A 20,854-nucleotide genomic window follows, 5' to 3' on the forward strand; every position below is an offset into this window, starting at 1 on the left:
ATACAATACCTGTGCTTCTGGGAAAAGAGATAAAGCAGAAAACCAGCAAGAGCAGCTTGGTGGGAGCACAGTGTGCAAACCACTGCAGGGAGCTTGGTGCGGATGGGTGAGCCTTGAGGCACAAATCAGAGGTTATAATAAGATTTTGAGTATATCTGATGCAAGACAAAATCTTGCAGTGTGCAATAGGCATGTCGTGGAGATGCTTCAAGCCCGCAGTGATTCAAGCAAGAGAAGTGAGCGGTTTGTAGAGTCACAGAATCACAGAATCATTGTGGCTGGAAAAGACCCTCAAGATCACCGAGTCCAACCATAACCCAGCCCTGTCCCTGCCCCATGTCCTGAGAACCTCCTGTCCGTCTGTCCAGCCCTCCAGGGCTGGTGACTCCAGCACTGCCCTGGGCAGCCTGTTCCAATCCCCCACAGCCCTTTGGGGAAGAAATTGTTCCCAGATCCAACCTCAACCTCCCTTGGCGCAACTTAAGGCCGTTTCCTCTCATCCTATCAACGTCCTATATCGGCTGCTGGAAGCCTGAGCACTTTTTCTCATTCAGCTGCAGGTCAGCTGGAGAACCCTGTGCAGACATTGTCATCTCCAAGCCATTCGCTACCCCAGCAGACCCCGTCCAGCCCCTCTGTCTTGTGCGTGTTTCCCAGCTGCTCAGCACGCTGGTCTTGGGATGATCCTCACACACGACATTCATGCTAGAAATATATTGTCATTTTCTTGACATTTTCTCTCTGTCATCTCCCAGAGGTGATGCTGCACTTTGCAAACCGGATCATTGTTTCCAGCTGCACAGACATGGGTTTGCTCAACACAGTTTGTCTGCAGCCCCTCAGTGCAGGAGGCTGGACGAGCAATGCTGGAATTGCCTGGTGTGTAAAGTGATGGCAGAGAGTCCCGAGGGAATGAAACTGAATATTTCAGGGTGCGTGGAAGATGAGCATGTGTGTGCGGCCAGGCTGAGCAGGGCAAGGAAAGAGACACCATGGTATTTCCACAGGTGGCTGTGGCCAAAGATACCTGAGGTTATACCTTTTTCTGGATATCCTGGTTTTGTTAAAAAAGAAGTTTCTCTTTTAGTGAATTTGCCTGTCAGCTAAAGCTTTTCATTAGCTGCATTTTCCCGGAGAACCAGATACATGTCTTCGTAAACATAGCAATGGAATGTGAAGTTATTGGTAAGCATGGAGGGACATCTCGCGAGAGGGGCAACGAGAAACAAGTGACCAAGAAACTGACCAACTGTGTATAACATTCCATTCACGTGAATACTTCATATAAAAGTGGGAGATCACGAGGATCTCGTCCCTTTTTCCTTTTTCCTTCTTTTCCTTTCTGCTTATGGTCGACATTAGGAGAGGACCTTGTGAGTCGTCCCTGCGAACTGAGGCCAGTGACAGACTGAATCCAGCTCCGGTTGGCTGCAGAGTCCAGTCCAGGACTTCAGGTGCCGGCTCTGCAGTTGCTGAGACTTTCAAGATTGGTTTTGTATATTTTGTATTATTTTGTCTATTCTTATCAGTAGCATTAGTAAAACATGGTTAATTTTTCCAACTCTCTTCTCTCTGTCCTTCTTTCCCTCCCGATCGCCTGTGCTGAGTGGGACGGGGCGGAGAGGGAGGGGCAAAAGGGGGAAGAGGAGGTTAACAATACATCTGCCAGGGTTTTATTGTCACCCCACAATCTGTACCCTCGACACTGGAGAACTGTGGAAAACCAGGTCTGGAAAAGACCTGGAGAGGGTATCTCACCTGTGCCTTTGCCCTGAGACAGAACCAGCTCAGCCGAAGCCATTGCTGAGAGACATTCAGGAAAACCATCGATGGTCTGCGGTGGTGACTCCATGCCAACCTGCTCCCCTGTGTCCCTGCCCATCCCCCACGCAACCACAGGTTTCCTGCCTGCCGGTCCATCCCACAACACTTTGTTTTGTCCGCACAGCCTGGTTGTTCCCATCTCCGCAGCATCTCTTTGCTCTGCTGCAGGACGCTCTCCCTGCTGTCTCCTCCGAGGTCTTCTGCTTTCACCACGCACTGTGGCACCTCAGCTGCTCTAGACCCACCATACCGTCGTTGATTTTGTTCTCATCGCGGACAGCTGTGACGCCACTTTCCATCTCCAACATGAAGATGTTATTCTCTGGCTAAAGCTTATTTGCTCTGAAGATGATAAGAACTATTCTACTAGATCAAACTAAAGGTCCCTCCGTCCTGCCATCCTGCCTTGAAGAGTGGCTATTAATGGCCATTTAGAAGGTAATTTACAGTTTATCCTTCCCTTGGCACATGTCCCAGCCTCTAGCAATCAATTTAGAGGCTTTCAGCACCTCAGCTGTCATGCTTAATAGAAATCAATGAATGTCTCACCCATGGGTTTGTCTAATACCTTTCTGAGCCTACATGTACTTTGGGTTCCCACAACATCCAGCAGTGATGAGTTCCATAATTTCATTGTGAGGTCTTTATAAAAAGCAATTTTGTATTTGTTTTAGCTCTTCTGCCTGGTAATTTCAGGGTGTGTTCTCCCCCTCCTAGTTCAGGTAGTGTGATAACAGATGAACAGTCACCCCATATGGATCTACCCCTCCTCATTCATTATCTCATAGATCTTTCCTGTGTTACTTTATTGTCTCTTCTCAAGGCTGAAGAGACCTTTTGTGGTAAACTCCCCTTCTACAGGAGCTTCCCTGAAGTGGTCAGGCTGTTGGAATAGATGCTCATTGTAGATCCCTTTCAGCCGAACTATTATTCTATTCTATTCTATTCTATTCTATTCTATTCTATTCTATTCTATTCTATTCTATTCTATTCTATTCTATTCTATTCTATTCTTTCCATTCTATTCCACTCTATTCCGTTCCATTCCACTCTATTCCCTTCCATTCCACTTCTCTTCTCTTCTATTCTATTCTATTCTACTCTATTCTATTCTATTCTATTCTATTCTATTCTATTCTATTCCATTCCATTCCATTCCATTCCATTCCATTCCACTCTATTCCATTCCACTCTATTCCATTCCATGGCTCTGAGCACACAGTCCAGGATGTTTGCTGGCTTCAATAGTTCTTCCTCAGTTGTTGGGTTTTTGGTTTTTTGTTTGTTTGTTTTTCCACATCTGACATACCTGACACCAGGTGGGATCAGGCAGCTGTCTTAGTTAAAATTAAGGCTTGTAAATGAATTGTTCTTTGGCACCAGGTACTCCAGGTTCATGCCAACAAGCCCTTCAGCCTCTAAAATGAGGCAGCCACAGCACTCAGCGTCCTGAGCCCCTGCCTGGGACTTGCTGGGGCATCGCTTGGCTCAGGTCAGCAACACGCCAGGGACCGTGATCACAATTTGCTGGTGCCCATCACGGGCAGTGACCCAGCACAGGCTGGTTTATGTCTACAGAAGAATCTCTTAGGTCCAGTGGCTGTATTTACTGTAGAGACCTCACACGAGAACGGGCAAACCCATTAGCTCTCCTGGGTCTTGGTTTGGCAGCCGCAGAAATAGGGGTTAACAGCAATTTCCACTTCACAGCTGAGGTGGCAAATATAACTTCATTACCACACGACACCCGGATACAACAGGCTTCTGGGCATCTGAGAGGATATCTGCTAATGTGTCTGTGTTTGACGTTTTAATATTTAGTTTGTTTGCAATATATTACGGTTTTAATTAAACATCTTGTGTCTGACTGGTCACGGGGGGTAAGCTAGTCTTTCACCTCTGTTATTCCCTTGGAGAGATGCTGCAGGCACACTTGTTGCAAAATTTATTATTATTTGCACTACAGATCCATTCTCACAATAAAAATTATGTGTATTAGCAGCACGCTGCAGCATTGCCAGCCATAAATCACAGGGAGCTATAAACACGTCGCCCAGTTAAACTACCAGGAGAAAATCATGCCTGCCAGGAGAGCATCATAAATGGAAAAAGAGATCATTTACTTCACACACTATTTTCATTGGTACGCCTCATGCTGTTTACGCATGGGAAGCCCGCGCTCCGTGCGGCTCCTGGATGATTGGACAGGATCCGTCCTCGGGGCTCGTTATAAGCGCTGCCCTCCCACCGCCGGGACGCGGATGAAGGTTCATCCTCTGCATCGCGACGGGGTTGTGCCACTTGCGCAGGTTGTAAAGCCCCCGGGTCCCCACTGCCACGCTCGGTAAGTACCCAGGGCAATTAGCAGACTCTCCATCATTGCACTCATTAACTGGTGTGGTGGTTGTGGTTTATGGAGATGGACACCAACATAGGTGGGGAGGTGCATCTCCAAAGTGCTGCTCAGGAGGTCCTGCGGGGTTGGGTGCTCAGGAGAAAGCGGGCAGATGGAATTTCAGGCAGTTCTGCTGGGGAACATCATGGTGCTGCTGGTCACTGTGCCGTGGGCTTTGAGCAAGAGTCAACCTGCTCTCCCACCCTCCGGTGTTCCGGCTCACTGGTGGGAATGGCGTGTCCCTGTTCTTGCCTATAAAGCCAACAGAAATTCATTGCTGTGGGTGCTGTGTCCCCAGAGTCCCTTTGCGAATCCTCCTCCCTTCGCCCAGCAGCTGAGCCCTCGCTTGGATGCTCAAGTTGACAGCGACGTGGTTGTTAAAATAGCAAAGTCTCTTCTTGGGAAAAAAGCAGATTTCTTGGTCTCATCCTTCCCAAGCCCCTGCTCTGGAGAGGCAGCCCTTAGAGCACCAGCATTTTGCTTAAGTTACTGGTGAAAATCAAAGTCAGAGACAGACAAGAAATCAGGAGGTGGCTTTTGAGGGCTGGAGGAGGAGGGACAGCACCATGGCCTCCGTGGGGCATCTGGATCCGTGCCTGACCCCTTCCCCTGGCTCCCGGGGGGCAGAAATGCCCGGATGCTGAGCAGGCAGAGTTTGCTGTCTGTGTAGGGTGCTGCTCTAGGGTGGAAGCAAACGCTGCCCAGGTGCTGCCGCTAGTGTTTAAATTTATTCTATATCCTCCTGTAACTGGAGATTTGTTTCCCCATCAGGGCTTGACTGCAGTGTGAAAGGTGTAATTACTGTCCCGCCATAGTCAACTGGGAGGTGTAACATATATATGTGGGCTGTGTGTTATATATACACATATAAATGTATATAACCATAAATAACCATTCATGCTTGTTAATATATTTTTATATGCATTGTGTATGTTTCTGTATATATTATTTATAGATACACGCACACATACGTAAAGCGTGTAGGGGGAAAGAAACAACAGTGTGGAGTAGGATCTGTATCTGTAACACATAGGAGCATATAACAAATAGAGTAACCCAGAGAGGAGCAAAGCTAGTAAAACTCATTTCTAAATAACTTCTTAGAGCATGGCAGGAGTTACCAGTGTCTAAAAAAATCAGGTTTGCATGAAGGTTTTCTTGCAGGGGGAGCACTTCTTGCAGACCCCTGGGAGTTCTTTCCCACTATGCTCCAACAGCCTCTCTTCTTTATCTACCTCCATATTCCTGGAAACATCTTGAATCTCAATATCCTCAGGAGTTCTGGATGTCTGTCAGATGCTGCTGTAAGGGAGGCAGTCAGATAGGCACGCAGACATGCACATACTCCTTTTTTTAGTTTTTTTAACCCATCCTCCAGATGAGACCGAATTTCCCAAGTCTGCAGATCAGTTCTCGCTGCTCAGATGCTGTTGGGTTGGCAGAAAGGGACTGATCTTCCCTGTGGGGAGCTCCAAGCTGCCACTCAGGACCGGAGCCATCTCTGCACAGCTTCCCTTTGCCAGCGTGGAGCACTCTCAATGCCTTGGAGAAGCACTGGCTGCCCCTGGCAGGCACCTCCATCCCGTCTGTGCTGTCTCACGTGCTGATGAGCATCTCCTGAAGAACGGTCATGACTTGTCCCTTCAGGACAAGCCAATCCCTGATGCTAATGTGTTACTTTGCAATGAAGATAAAGTGGCCTCTTCCTGGAGGAAATGAAATGGCCTTGGGTCTTCCCCCAGTTCCCATCAGTTTCTTGTTGCTTTTGCCCTGGAGCAGGGAGATGTTTATCCTCATTAAGCTCTGGGACCAGGCCAAGAGTTAAATCATATTAGGAACGCAATAAATACATCATGGATGATAAGTGTGTTTGCTCAAAAATTAACTGTGTCATAGTGAACACTCTTGTTTATAATTCAGGCACACTTTGAGCTGCTCGTTTTGTATTCTACAGAAGGTACGTTAAGACTGAAGTCAGAAATGCTTTTTTTTTTCCCCTTTAATGATGTTTTCTTTTCCCATTCACTGCTCCCCCCATCCACCCAGCCAGTCATTGTGTCACAGAAGGCACAAAGGGCTTGAGGACCTCACCAACCTCTCCAGCATCTCTGCTAGGGTGCGTTTTCATGTGCAGTATGAAACTTAGGTCATGCTGAGATGGCTGAATCCTCCAATGGTGAAATCACAGGCTCATAGGTTAGTTCGATGGATAACTCAGGTTGGGGAGACTTCAGAATATCTCTGGTCTGACGTCCTGCTCAAAGCAGGGCCATCTATGAGGTCAGACAAGGACGCTTATGGCTTTATCCCATTGAGTCTTGAAAACGTCCAAGGATGGAGATTGCACAACTTCTCTGGGCAACCTGATTCAATTCTTGACTGTTCTTACAGGGAAACATTTGTCATTTTATCTAGTCTAATCCTCCCTGTTGTGTCTCATCTTCCCACCACACATTACTGTGAAGAATCTCGATCTTCTTGATAGCATCCCTGTAGGTAGGGGAAGGCTGCTGTTGGTCCCTGCAAAGCCTTCTGCAGGCTGAACAAGCCTTGGTCTCTTATCCTGGGGCATTGCTCCTACCGTCATCCATCTCAGTGGCTGAACTGACCTCTCCTAGATTTCTGTAAAAGCCTCACTCATCTCGTGCTCTTGATCCCTGTGTAAAATCTCCACTGGATTCCCTGTGCCCTTTCCCTCTGATTCAGACCCAGAGACTTTCCATGGACACCTTTGATGAGGACTGGGTTAAGGAGCAATTAAATAGACTGGACATCCATAAATCCATGGGTCCAGATGGGATGCATCCGCGGGTGCTGAGGGAGCTGGCTGAGGTCATTGCTGGACCGCTCTCCATCATCTTTGCCAAGTCTTGGGAAACGGGAGAGGTGCCCGAGGATTGGAGGAAAGCAAATGTCACTCCAGTCTTCAAAAAGGGCAAGAAGGAGGACCCGGGTAACTATAGACCGGTCAGCCTCACCTCTGTCCCTGGGAAAGTAATGGAACAACTTATCCTTGGTGCTATCTCAAGGCATATCAAGGATAAGAAGGTTATTAGGGGCAGTCAGCATGGCTTTACCAAGGGTAAGTCATGCTTGACCAACCTCATAGCCTTTTATGAGAATGTTACAAGGTGGATGGATGATGGCAGAGCGGTGGATGTGGTCTACCTTGACTTCAGTAAAGCCTTTGACACAGTCTCCCACAGCATCCTAGTTGCTAAGTTGCAGAGGTGTGGTCTAGACAATAGAGTAGTGAGGTGGGTTACAAACTGGCTTAAGGAGAGAAGCCAGAGAGTGGTAGTCAATGGTGCGGAGTCTAGTTGGAGACCAGTATCTAGTGGAGTACCTCAGGGGGCAGTACTGGGGCCAGTATTATTCAATATATTCATTAATGACTTAGACGAGGGAATAGAGTGTACTATCAGCAAGTTTGCTGATGACACTAAGCTGGGAGGAGTGGCTGACACGCCAGAAGGCTGTGCTGCCATCCAGCGAGACCTAGACAGGCTGGAGAGTTGGGCGGGGAATAACCTAATGAAATTTAACAAGGAAAAGTGTAGAGTCCTGCATCTGGGCAGGAACAACCCCAGGTTCCAGTATTGGTTGGGAAATTACATATTAGAGAGCAGTGTAGGAGAAAGGGACCTGGGGATCCTGGTGGACAACAGGATGACCATGAGCCAGCACTGTGCCCTTGTGGCCAGGAAGGCCAATGGCGTCCTGGGATGTATTAGAAGGGGGGTGGTTAGTAGATCAAGAGAGGTCCTCCTTCTCCTCTACTCTGCCCTGGTGAGACCCCATCTGGAATATTGTGTCCAGTTCTGGGCCCCTCAGTTCAAGAAGGACAAGGAACTGCTGGAGAGGGTCCAGCGCAGGGCAACCAAGATGATTAAGGGAGTGGAGCACCTCCCTTATGAGGAAAGGCTGAGGGAGCTGGGTCTCTTTAGTTTGGAGAAGAGGAGACTGAGGGGTGACCTTATTAATGTTTATAAATATATAAAGGGTGAGTGCCATGAGGATGGAGCCAGGCTCTTCTCGGTGGCAAACAATGATAGGACAAGGGGTAATGGGATCAAGCTGGAACACAAGAGGTTCCACTTAAATTTGAGAAAAAACTTCTTCTCAGTAAGGGTGACAGACACTGGCCCAGGCTGCCCAGGGGGGTTGTGGAGTCTCCTTCTCTGGAGACATTCAAGACCCACCTGGACGTGTTCCTGTGCAACCTCACTTAGGCGTTCCTGCTCCAGCAGGGGGATTGGACTAGATGATCTTTTGAGGTCCCTTCCAATCCAGAACATACTGTGATACTGTGATACCTCCCAGCATTTCTTGCAGCTTCTTGTACTTGGGCTTGTGTTTGCCCGTTGTTAAGAAAAGTTGCGGGCACCACATGAGCGGGGTCTTTCTCATTTATTTCCCTTCACGTGGTAGCAAGGTAAATTATGAAATGAGCAACAACATGAACGTGAGAGCCACTAAGAATCCACCTCACCCTGGTGGCCATCTCCTGAGCTGAAAGCAGCGGCCTCTGAGTGCCTGATTCGCTGTTGTATTTTGTCACTTGTTTCCAATATTGATTTCTTAACTGAGTAATCAGAGCTAAACTCTCACTATTTTCATGTGGTTCAGTCTCCAGCTAGCATCAAAAAGAAAGCAGCTGCTTAGCAGCTTAGTATGGGTTGGGATGATGCTAGAAAAAGCACTTGCTCACTTAACAGAGCATCTCAACCTGTGCAAATTGGGGACATCAGTAACACAGTGCTCACCAGGAGGGTTTTCACTTTTGTTTTGAGATTTTTTAAATTATTTTTTTCTTCTTTTTGTTGCTCTTGTTTCAGTTTTTTTTGTGTGTTTGGTGTGTGTGTTTTAAGAAAAAAAAATATCCACCCTTTTCCTTCATTTTGTAGTTTAATGGATAACCAAGAGTATATTCATATGTGACACTGTGGTGACTAAAATAGTGAACATCGTGGGGCATCTGCATACGTTGAAGGGGAGGTGGAGGGATTTGTCGGTTGTCATTACCCAGTTCTGTATTCAGTGGAGAGTCCGACTATGTGGAGTTTCTGTTGTTGGTTTGTTTTAGGTAGAGGTCATGTGAGAGCTGAGCTGGGATGGAGCATGACTCACATACCACGTGGGAAGTGAATGGCTCCTTCTTTCAGCCTTCGGCTTTCCTCATGATGGGTATCCCAGGCCTGGAAGCCCTTCACCACTGGATCTCCATCCCTTTCTGTGCACTCTACCTTATTGCTCTTTTGGGAAACTGCATCATCCTATTCATCATAAAGAAGACCCAAAGTCTTCACGAACCAATGTACTACTTCCTTGCCATGCTGGCGGTCACTGACCTGGGCTTGGTTCTATGCACGCTTCCCACTACTCTGGGCATTTTTTGGTTTAATATGAGAAGGATTGGGTTTGATGCTTGCCTGACTCAGATGTACTTCATCCACATCCTGTCCTTCATTGAATCCTCTGTGCTCCTGGCAATGGCAATGGACCGCTTCATTGCCATCTCCCATCCGCTGAGACACTCATCCATACTGACCAAGACAACTGTCATAAAAATAGGTCTGGCAATCATAGTGAGAGGCATGGTGTCCCTCCTTCCCATACCCTTCTTGCTCAAGAGACTAACCTATTGCAGGAAGACTGAGCTTTCTCATTCTTTTTGCTTCCATCCTGATATCATGAACCTAGCATGTGCAGATATAAAAGTCAATGTCTTCTATGGTATGATTATTCTCTTATCAACAGTGGGGATGGACTTCATCTTTATCGTGCTGTCCTACATCCTGATCATTAAAACTGTTATCAGCCTTGCAACCAAGGAGGAGTGTCTCAAGGCTTTGAATACGTGCGTCTCCCACATCTGTGCTGTTCTAGTGTTCTTCATCCCAATGATCGGACTATCCATGACGCATCGCTTTGGAAAGAACCTTCCACCTCTGGTTAACACTTTGGTGGCCTACACCTACCTGATAATTCCCCCTGCTCTCAACCCCGTTATCTACAGCATAAAATCCAGCCATATCCGTGAGGCTTTGCTCAGAGCACTGTGGAGGAAGCGTGAATCCAACCGGTAGATTCTTCCACTGATTCTGCCAAAAAGTGCTAGTGCACTGGTTTCTTGGCCAGAGCTAGTGGACCGTTTTCTTGGTGCTCCATCCATGGGGGTCCCTGTCAAATGAAAGATCTGCAGATCCACTCAGACACTGTCCCTCAGCGCAGAGCTGTGATCTTCCTAGAGTGATGTTTTCCTGCCTTCCAGCAGCCTGTGAGCATCACAAGCATTAAGCCAATGATATAGACAGGTGGAAACCCCAATTAGAGGGAGACAATTACAGAAAAATGGGCTGCATGTCTTTGTCTTTCCCAGTCACACAATGGGGTGGATCAAGGAACCTCTGCAGCACATTATGCAAACTCTAATAACCAGTTAATAGTGTGTAAGAGTCACTCAGGCTCCTTTGCATGGGGTCATCATTCCCTCACCATGTGCTACAGCCTAGTTAACCAGGCAGCAAGATCAACAGGCCATGGCTTGGGCCAAGAGCTTGTAACCGCTCCGAATATCCCAGTCATGACTTGTTCAACTGCAAACACCCCACAAGATGGAGCTCAGTCCCACAGGTTGGGCACAGAGCATGTTCTGGAGATCAGGTCCTGTTAAGTGGGCTCACAGCAATCTCAGTCTTCCTAAAAAAAATGGCTCATCTCTCATCTTCATCTTCATCTTCATCATCTTCATCTGTGTTTCTGAAGTGCCAAACACTTGTACAGCTATGCAAACAATGCTGCTTTTGCATCTCTTTTTGATGTCGCTGAACCTCAACATCTTGCCAGGTCTAATGTTGCAGCCATTGTTTTGCATTGAACGTAATGTATGTGTGCAATATTTTCAATAAAAGACATCTATTAGCTGTAAATGGTTGAAAGATTCAATGAAGCCATTCTTTTCTATTTATATAATGCAGAGATATTAGCTTGGAGTTGCTTAAAATCTTCAGGAGCATAGGACTATATGAATTATCTATGGATCAGGATGGTGCTTGGGGGTCTGGTGTAGCTGACTCTCTTGCCGAAACAAAAAGGGGTTTCAAAAATAAAATAGGAATGGCTAAACTTCCTGACAGTATGGACCACATACTACAATCTTCCAGTGGAGATCTGCCAGGTATCGTGTCCCTCGGCGGAGTGGGAGGACATCTCCAGGGGTAGTCCATGGATGGGACAGTGTCCCCCAGCATCTCATTGCTCTGCTGTGGGATGGGGCTCAGCCAGGCCTGCAGAAATGCTTCACAATCCTCCTGTCTGGCTTCCTCCCACAGACATGATACAATGACCCAAAATCTTTCATGTGTCCAAATTACAGAGCTGTATTTTTGCTGATGTTGACCTGCATTTTGGCCAGCCTGGACCATGTTGGAGGACAGGAAGAAATGGCCGATGTTCACCTCGGAAGGGTGAAGCAGCAGAGGGAATAGGGACAGGACTGCACACCAGAACTGGCCTGTTCCTGCCCACTGCTAAGCACTTCACACTTAGTCTAACCCAGTATTTGTGTCTTTTCCTGTTCTGCTCTACATATAACCTAGAATATAGGTTACATATACCTACATATATTCTACATATACCTAGAATAAAGAGAGACAAGAATAATGAGGGAAAACCTCCATTAAAAAATGAAAGGGGAAGGGAAAGGGGAGCATTCCCAGGCCACTGCTTGTTTTCTGTTGTGCTCATTATTTTGCTGAGGATCCCAGTGGGACCTTGCACAGAGTGAAATAGCGTTTGGCAAACCACCCCCAGAGCCTCTGCCCCAGCCTTGTTGCAGCAGGTCCCAGGGTTCCCGTTCACATTGAGACAGCACCGAATGGGAGAACCCTTGGCTCAAAATATCCAGGGTCCACCCTGGCACTGGTAGTCAGCTATTATTAGAGGAAAGATTAACATAAGGGAACAAACTCAACTTTCAGCAGAAAAGCTTAGAAAAGAGCTTTGCCGGAGAGCCGCTTGGCTCGCAGGCTCCTGGCGCAGCACTGCTCCTATTTTGGAAACTTCCAGAGTTTCTTGTCTGTGCATACTGGCTGCAGCCATTCTCTGGAGCAGCAGAAGCCCCAGGAGCCCGTGCCACAGCAAGCAGATGTTAGAGCGGGACAGCCAGGGAGGAAACGTGTGGGAGGTTCCTCAGCACATCCATTAGCACAGCTGGAGACCGCGGCTTGCAGAGCGTTGGGTGCGTCTCCATCCCCCTGTTTCAGCAGAGATTCGTCTGCCGTCTCGTTTGCTTCCCAGCCTGTGTGACCAGAGGGTGCCGAGAACACACTCAAGATGTGGGAACCTCTATACAAGGTACTGTCTTCTAGGAACATATGCTCAAACTCTTTGTGGCTGCCTCTGTGAAGGGGAAACTTAATAGCTGTTTAACATCTGTGCGAGAGAAAAAAAGAGATAGATGAACCACTTTAAGCTGCTGATTCCTGTTCTGTGGTGCCCTGAGCTCCCCACTTGGTACTGTGGGATCACTTGCAGTACTTGCCTATGGATTTATTTCCTATGAGGCACAGGAAAAGCAGTGTGAGATGTATCAGGGGCATCTCTTGAGGAGAGAAGGAGGACAGAAGGATGGGAATGGGAGGGGAAGGGGAGAATGGGAGAGGGAGAAAACAAGAGAGGGAGAGAAGGGAAAGAGGAAGGGGAAGGAGAGAAGGGGGAGGAGGAGGTGGAGGAGGAGGAGGAGGAGGAGGAGGAGGAGGAGGAGGAGAAGGAGAAAGAGGAGGAGAAGGAGGAGGAGAAGGAGAAGGAGAAGGAGGAGGAGAAGGAGGAGGAGAAGGAGGAGGAGAAGGAGGAGGAGAAGGAGGAGGAGAAGGAGAAGGAGAAGGAGAAGGAGAAGGAGGAGGAGAAGGAGGAGGAGAAGGAGAAGGAGAAGGAGAAGGACAAGGAGAAGGAGAAGGAGAAGGAGAAGGAGAAGGAGAAGGAGAAGGAGAAGGAGAAGGGGAGGGAGAGGGAGAGGGAGAGGGAGAGGGAGAGGGAGAAGGAGAAGGAGAAGGAGAAGGAGAAGGAGAAGGAGAAGGAGAAGGAGAAGGAGAAGGAGAAGGAGAAGGAGAAGGAGAAGGAAGGCCATTCCTGCCACCTCCATTTGGATGTCCCTGGAGGCAAGGAATGGTTTAACAGTGTGGATGGTGGTGGGATGAGGCTCCAGCCATGTGCTGCTCACTTTGATACAGGCTTGTGTGACTTGTGTGAGTCCAAATGCAGCAAGTGCCTGTCCAGGGCAACTGACTTAGCCAGGACCTGGGCATGTTATAAAATAGCAGCAGAGCTACGTACAGGTTTTCTGATTACAAGTGATGAACAGACAGCTGAGGCAAAACAGAAACAAACACACCAAGAAAACCCCCAAACCAACAAACTCAAAAAAAACCCAAACCAAACTAACTCAAAAAAAACCAAAACCCACAACAAAAAGGAACAACCACACCACAAACAAAAACCCCACAGCAACATATTTGTTCAGCCATCAACTAAGATGAAGTTTTAATCATGTTTTTAAAAATGCTTTGAATTTGAGTGATGCCTTGTGGTTTTAATTTTGCTATTCTCTTTTCCCTCTGAAGTGATAGTTTGGCTTCATGTGTACTTTTTCCAATGAGATGATATGGAAAAATAGCTGCGCATTCAAAATGTCTTAAAGGGCTTTTGAGGAGGTGTGTGTATAACTCTATTTATATTCCCCTCTCACTGCCACATCACGGGAGGGAGCAGAAAGATGGATTCAGATGGTGAAGATTGTCCCATTCCCTGTTCCATCCTGGGAAATTGGTCTCAGACCAATTTCGGCTCCATGGGACAAGTCTGGTCAATGTTTATGAGATCAGCTGCTCCTGGTCCTCTGGCTTGGCTGGTTTTACCGTCTGGATGTGCCGACCTCTTGTTAAACACAGTTACTGGGGCTCGCTGGTGGGAGAATCACCACAGTAAAATAAATCTGCATTTACTGTTGTTTTTAAAGACATGGATCCAGTTTTCATCTCTACGGAAAGCAAACCCTTTCAGTACCTGGTCTTCATCCCACCACCAATCCAACATCATTTGTCACTTCTGAAAACACTGGTGCATTTATCAATGCCAAAGAACTGCAGATGAACCAAAACACCCAGGGTTTATTTACATGGTGTGTCTATCTCTCACAGTCACATCCTCCCAAAAGAGATGAATAGGATGGCAGATATTTACAATGAGATTCACATGGTAATTACGCTTCAGAGGCTGGCAGGTGAGGCGGCTCAGTCAGATGCTTGTTGGCAATTACCGAAGCGCTTTGCTCATTCAGCCTGCGTCTTAATGTCAGTGTTTTGCTGCAAATTTCATTGCTAGATGAGCTTTCAGGCAGTTTGACAGTAAAAGCCCACCTACGCTGTTTGCAAATTTTGTATAAAAAGCTGGAGTACGGGTATTATTTGTTATAGGTTCAGGATGGAAAAACCCCACATCAGGGAAATAAATCACGATAGCTATTTTAGGATAAAGGCTTCACCACAGACGGGCAGTAAAAAAAACCCAACATCTTCACAACCAAATGTTACTTTTAAAAGAGCTGTATTAACAGCCTGCAGAGCTTGCCATAAAAACGTTTTGCATCCTTGTTTTACATGGATAGAGCATGAAAGAAATAATCAGAAAGCTCAGTAACGTTGCAGAGAGTGATGTGCTTGACCTCATGCTGTCCATGCAGGGTGGTGGGTTTATTCCCAGCTTTCTGCTGATCCAAAGGGGTGCAGGGATGAAGCCCCAGGCTACCCAGGGGTCGAGCTGACCCCCCTTTTCTCTTTGGGGGTCAGACAGGGTCTGCACCCCCATCCCAAGCCCCCCTGCACCAGGCTGGGCTCTGACACACCTGTTGCATGAGCCTTTGATGCTCCATCCCAACACCTTTTCAACCCCAATATGAGAATAGAAAGGTGCCAAAACCAAAAGCTTTTGCTTGTATTCCTGACCATTCTCCTTGGATCACAGCCCTCCTGGAAAGTTTACAGAATAAGGTGAACAGATGTTCTGATGTTTCCATATGTGTTTTTAGGCTGAAGGGATGGAAATCTAATTATCTGTGTGCAAAGAAATAAATGTGCACGTCTTACTGTGCACATCCGCAGTACTTGGGAAATGGGAAGCAGCACAAGTTTCGCTGAGTACATTTCCGACGGGACAGCACAGCACAGGCAGAAAAACTCAAGCAGAACTGAAGTTTAATAGGAAGCATGATAAATATGTTTAGTTTCTTTGTGGTGTGTTTTTTCTTTCCTCATTTTTTTGTTTGTTTGGTTGGTTGGTTGGGTTTTGTGTGTGTGTGTGGTTTTGTGTGTTTTTTTTATTTGTTTGATTTTGTTTTGGGGTTTTTGTGTGCGTTTTGGTTTTGTTTTGGGGGTTTTGTTTGTTTGTTGGTTTTGATTTTTTTTGTTAATTTTGCCTCTAAAAATAAAAGAAAACAAGTTCAGCCATTGGGTTCATCATTTGAAATGTTGATTTTTACAATGGTCTACATTTAAGAGAATTCTAGTAATTGCTATGCAAATTCGAATGCCACCATTTCGTGGCTATATATGTTGTTGTATACATCCATAATGGGCTAAAGAAATAACAGAGGAGCTCCCTGTACCCACATGGCAACCATAAGATTCCCTGGAATTTCACAGGCACGGCCCCATGGGACTCGCAGTCATGGGAAAGGGTTTATAAAGCCGCTGTTTCTCTTTCCCTCGCAGCAGAGGATGTGCCACGGGGTAGCATGACCGCTCGCCACCCCGCGGGCCATGCCCTTCCCCAACAGCTCTGACCTCAGCCCGTCCTCCTTCATCCTGGCCAGCATCCCGGGGCAGGAGGTTGCCCATTTCTGGATGGCGATCCTGCTGTGCTCCATGTACATCCTGGCGGTCACAGGCAACTGCGCGGTGCTGTTCATCGTGAAGACGGAACCCAGCCTGCACACTCCCATGTACTTCTTTCTCTGCATGCTGGCGGCCATTGACCTGGCCTTGTCCACGTCCACGGTGCCACGGGTCCTCTCCTTCTACTGGTTCAACACCAGGGAGATCAGCTTCGCCGCCTGCCTCATCCAGATGTTCCTCATCCACACCCTCTCAGCCATTGAGTCCACTGTTCTGCTGGCCATGGCTGTGGACCGGTACATGGCCATCTGCCACCCGTTGAGATACACTGCCACCCTCACCAACGCCACGACGGCAAAAATAGGACTGGTAGCCATGGCCAGGGGAGTCGTCTTCTTCCTGCCTTTGCCTTTGCTCCTCCTGCCCCTTCCCTTCTGCGGCTCCCGGGCGCTGTCACACTCCTTCTGTCTGCACCAGGACGTGATGAACCTGGCCTGTGCCAACACCACCCCCAGTGTGGTGTACGGCCTCACCGCCATCCTGCTGGTCATGGGGGTGGACGCCATCCTCATCTGCCTCTCCTACATCCTGATCCTCAAGTCCGTCTTGCGTCTGGCGTCGTGGAAGGAGAGGCTCAAGGTGTTCAGCACCTGTGTTGCCCACATCTGCGTGGTCCTGGCCTTCTACGTGCCCCTGATTGGGCTGTCCGTGGTGCACAGGTTTGGGAAGGACTTGGCTCCTCTGGTCCATATCATCATGGGCAATGTCTACATCCTGGTGCCTGCTGTGCTCAACCCCATCATCTACGGGGTGAGGACCAAACAGATACAGAGGCGGATCCTGAATTTAATTCACATATACAGTGACAGAACTGCGCAGTGACCTGTGCTTGGCCACTGTGTCCTGTATCATCACACTAACCCATCTTGTTTTACACTCGGAGTCTTTGGGCAGGACTGTCCTCTGTATGGCACAAGGCAGATGGTAGGAGACCCTGAGGATGCTACCACAAGGGAAGAAGTAAATTACAGTTGTGAACTCCTTCCAAGAGTGTTTACCTTCAGCAAACTTGGAGTGAATCTACTACAATGATGCAAATCCAACCCTGACATAACAGACAGCATAATGGAAGGAAAAGTGGCTCAGCAAATAGTCTTGACATTGCACCTCTTTGTTTCCATCTCATTCATAACAATGGCAGAGATTAGTGAACACTGCAGTGGGTTTTTTAAATTATTTAGTTAATTCGTAGTTTCCGCTTGTGCCAGATTCATTTTCCAAATACATTTTAGCAATTTTTTTGTCAGAAACTTTGGCTGTAACAACAATCTCTAAGTAAAGTAATTACAGCAAGTGACATTGTAGATGCAGAAATGCACTTCAAAATAAGACAACCTCTGTGGGCTTGTTCTGACCTATTGGGTGTTCAGTCGAGACAGCTCAGCCTCCTTGTAGCAAACGCTCTGGAAAATCTTCAGACTTTTTTTGGCAAAAATTGTGAAAATAATTTTAGATAATAATTATGTTCCATAAAATGACAGCCTCTCAAGAGAGAAAATGAATGATTATAAACGTTATACTTACAAGCTGAAGGAAGTGGTATTTCCATGTCGAAGGGGTTTCGTACCTTTGACTTCACACATGCTTGGAGTTCAAGATCTTCAGTTTTCAAGCTTTTTTTTTTAATGCTTCCTAGGTATTTCCCATAAAACAGAGTACCTGGCAGCCTTTCCTGCCTTGATTCTCACTACTCTTCTACCAGTGAGACGATACTACAAAACTCTTATTATGATGGAAGCCAACAAGCCTTAAGGCCAATGAAGAAGGTCTGAAAGCAAAGTGCACTTGTTTTCACACCATCACAGAATGGATGAGGTTGGAGGCACCTCTGAAGGGCATCTTGGCCAACCGTCCAGCTCGAGCAGGGCCAGCTAGAGCCAGTTGCCCAGGATGGTGTCTAGACAGCTTTCAATATCTCAAAGGATGGAGACATCACTTCATCTTTTGGAAAAAGGTTAAAGATGCTGGAAAAGGATGTTGTACAATAGGAGTTTTACAATGAAACATACAGATTTGAAGAGTGTTCACATCTATTTTTTCCCTTAATCCATTAAAAAACTTTATATTCTTTGCCTTTTTAAAAAATAAATCTGTTTCTTTATAAGTAGAAAGAAACAAGCAGTCTTTCATTTTTACTCTCAGTTTAAACTCTTGCCCTGTTGTTGGTTGTCATGTATTGTGGTCTTCATCCTTGAGGTGGCTGCATTGCCACGCACTGGGACGTGTTTGCTGTTCCCACTGCGGTTCCCTGGGATCCCTCCAGTGGGAAATGCCGATGTGAGATCTCTAATTTGAACACATTGGCTTTCACTACACAAGGGAGTAGCAGAAGGTAAATCACTCATTGTCGAGGTTTGATTGCGGGGTGACAATAAACCATGGGAGATGTATTGTTATCCCTCTCTTCCCCCTCTTCTGTTTTAGCCCACACTCTCCCCTCTTCCCACTAAGCACAGGTGATTGGGAGGGAAAGAAGGACCAAGAGAAGAGAGTTGGAAAAATTAAAAACTGTTTACTAATGCTACTAATAAAAATAGAGAAAATAATACAAAATATACAAAACCAATCTTGAAAGTCCCGCCAACTGCAGGGCCAGCACCTGAGGTCCTGGACTGGACTTTGCAGCCAACCGGAGCTGGATTCAGTCTGTCACTTGGCCTCAGTTCGCAGGGACAACTCGCCAGATCCTCTCCTAATGTCGCCATAAGGAAAAGGGACAAGATCCTCGTGATCTCCCGCTGTTATATGAAGTATCACATGAATGGGATGGAATACTTCAGTTGGTCAGTTTTTGGTCACCTGTTTCTCATTGCCCATCTCGCAGGATGTACATCCATCCTTATCAGTGACCTCGCATTCCATTGTTATGTCTACCAAAGCATGTATCTGGTTTTCAGGAAAATGCAGCTAATAAGAAGCTTTAGCTGACAGGCAAATTCACTAAGAGAGAAACTTGTTTTCGACAAAACCAGAACACCAGTGCACAAAACCTTGCACATGAGGACCCTTCACAGGGGACTAGAGCAGCAGCAGGTACTACTAAGAAGACTGTTCTACACTCCATCAGGAGGCACAGGTGCTCTTGAACACTGATGTCTCCATCAGTAGATGATTGTCACAGAATCAAGGGGTACTTCAGGTTGGAAGCAACTTCAGGACATCTCTAATCCAACTTGCTGCTCAAAGCAGCGGCAGCTCTAGGACCAGACAAGGTTACTCAGGGCTTTATCCCATTCAGTGTTGAAAGCTTCCAAGCATGGATGTTGCACAACCTCTTTGGCTCTCTATTACAGTACTTGATTGTCCTTATTGTGAAAAAGTTTTTCTTTATATCCAGTCTGAACCTCTCTTGTTTCAATTTATGCTTGTTTTCTCTTATTCTCCTGACATGCCCTACTGAGAGGTGCTTGGCTCCGTCTTCTTGACAGCCTCCTCCTGGGCAGAGGAATGTTACTCTTTTGCTGTTGAGTCTTCCTGAAACTGTTAATTTTCCAGACAGAACAAGCCCATTTTCCTCAGCCTCTCTTCATTGACCATGGCTCCAGCCCCAGCCACCCCAGGAGCCATCAGCTGGACTTGCCCCACTTTGTTATAGAATCATAGAATGTCCTGAGTTGGAAGGGACCCACAAGGATCATCAAATCCAACTTCTGTCCCCACTTAGGACAACCCCAAAATTCAGACCATATATCTGAGGGCATTGTCCAAACGCTTCTTGAACACTGTTGTTGCAGTATCTAGACATGGCTTGGAAAGTGCTGAAGGGACAGTTGGATAATCCTTCGGGATCATGGCAGATCGCTCTTTGGGAAGGTCAACCCAGAGCCCCCAAAAAATAAATACAGGTAGGAACTGCTAGAGAAGGAGGAAAGAGAAAAATAAATAAAATGTAAAGCATGTAAATCTGCACTGATTCACACCCTGCAAGTGGAAGTGTGTTTGATGGTCTAAGATTTGTAGGGAGGAGTTCCATCTAGCGTTAGACCAGCGTGCTCAGGATTTTATCCAGTTGGGTCCCCAAAATCTTCAAGGATGGAGGAAGTACAATCCATCTGGGCAACCTTCCTTTGCTTGACATGGGTGGCCTCTGTACGTGCTGGTGCAATACAAGTTTAGGTGTGAAAAATAAATTATTTGGGGAAAAGAGTGGAAAGCAGGCAATGAACAATGAGTTCCACCAGGGAGGATAGAAGACAGGTCATGCAGAGGATCTTGCGTCTTGTCCACAACTCCTAAGTGTGCTGAAAGAAGATTCCTACCAAGATGTGTTGTCTTGCATCAGTGCCTTCTAGTGACAGCAAATACACTGGAGTCTGGCGCAGTTTCCTCCAAGTGTCAGATAAACTGAGAATAAAATGGGTGTCTTTTCTGTGGTCTGTGCTTGTACAGCTTCAGCCTCCCTGAAACACATCTCGTTGTAACCTTTTCTGCCTTTCAGCACATGTTACTTCAAAATAAATACTTTCATTTAAGTGAGTTACAAGTAGTTGCCATCTGGGACTTAAAGGCAATTTTGTCCCCTGTCATTTTTGTTATATTCTGTTTTATTAGAGCTCAGAATTATACAAAAGTTTTCACAAAAATGAAAACAATCTGTACCTGTCTAACGTGATTTGGGAAGTGTGAATGAATTTTTCAGAGGTGTGCTATGGATCTAAACACTTTTTCAGGTGGCCGTGGCATT

At 46.7% G+C, this 20,854-nt stretch overlaps 2 protein-coding genes across 2 annotated transcripts; both read left to right on the forward strand.

Moving 5' to 3' along the window:
- Nucleotides 1-9,333: 9,333 nt before the first annotated feature.
- LOC308037237 (olfactory receptor 51G2-like) lies at nt 9,334-10,308 on the forward strand (the record flags this gene model as incomplete). Its single annotated transcript, XM_080338875.1, has 1 exon — nt 9,334-10,308. One exon carries the CDS (start codon nt 9,334-9,336, stop codon nt 10,306-10,308), a length of 975 nt encoding a protein of 324 aa, XP_080195001.1.
- Nucleotides 10,309-12,466: 2,158 nt separating this feature from the next.
- LOC308037378 (olfactory receptor 51E2-like) lies at nt 12,467-17,986 on the forward strand. The gene is made up of 2 exons (XM_080339111.1): nt 12,467-12,577; nt 15,988-17,986. The coding sequence occupies exon 2, from the start codon at nt 16,036-16,038 to the stop codon at nt 16,990-16,992; it is 957 nt and encodes a 318-aa protein (XP_080195237.1). The 5' UTR covers nt 12,467-12,577; nt 15,988-16,035; the 3' UTR covers nt 16,993-17,986.
- The last annotated feature ends 2,868 nt before the right edge of the window (nt 17,987-20,854 follow it).

Source organism: Nesoenas mayeri (genome assembly GCF_963082525.1).
Source record: "Nesoenas mayeri genome assembly, chromosome: 1".
NCBI classification, from domain to species: Eukaryota; Metazoa; Chordata; class Aves; order Columbiformes; family Columbidae; genus Nesoenas; species Nesoenas mayeri.

Excerpts from the sequence above, each read along its gene's own strand:
- LOC308037378 (XM_080339111.1), top strand. The coding sequence starts at position 16,036 with ATGCCCTTCCCCAACAGCTCTGACCTCAGCCCGTCCTCCTTCATCCTG.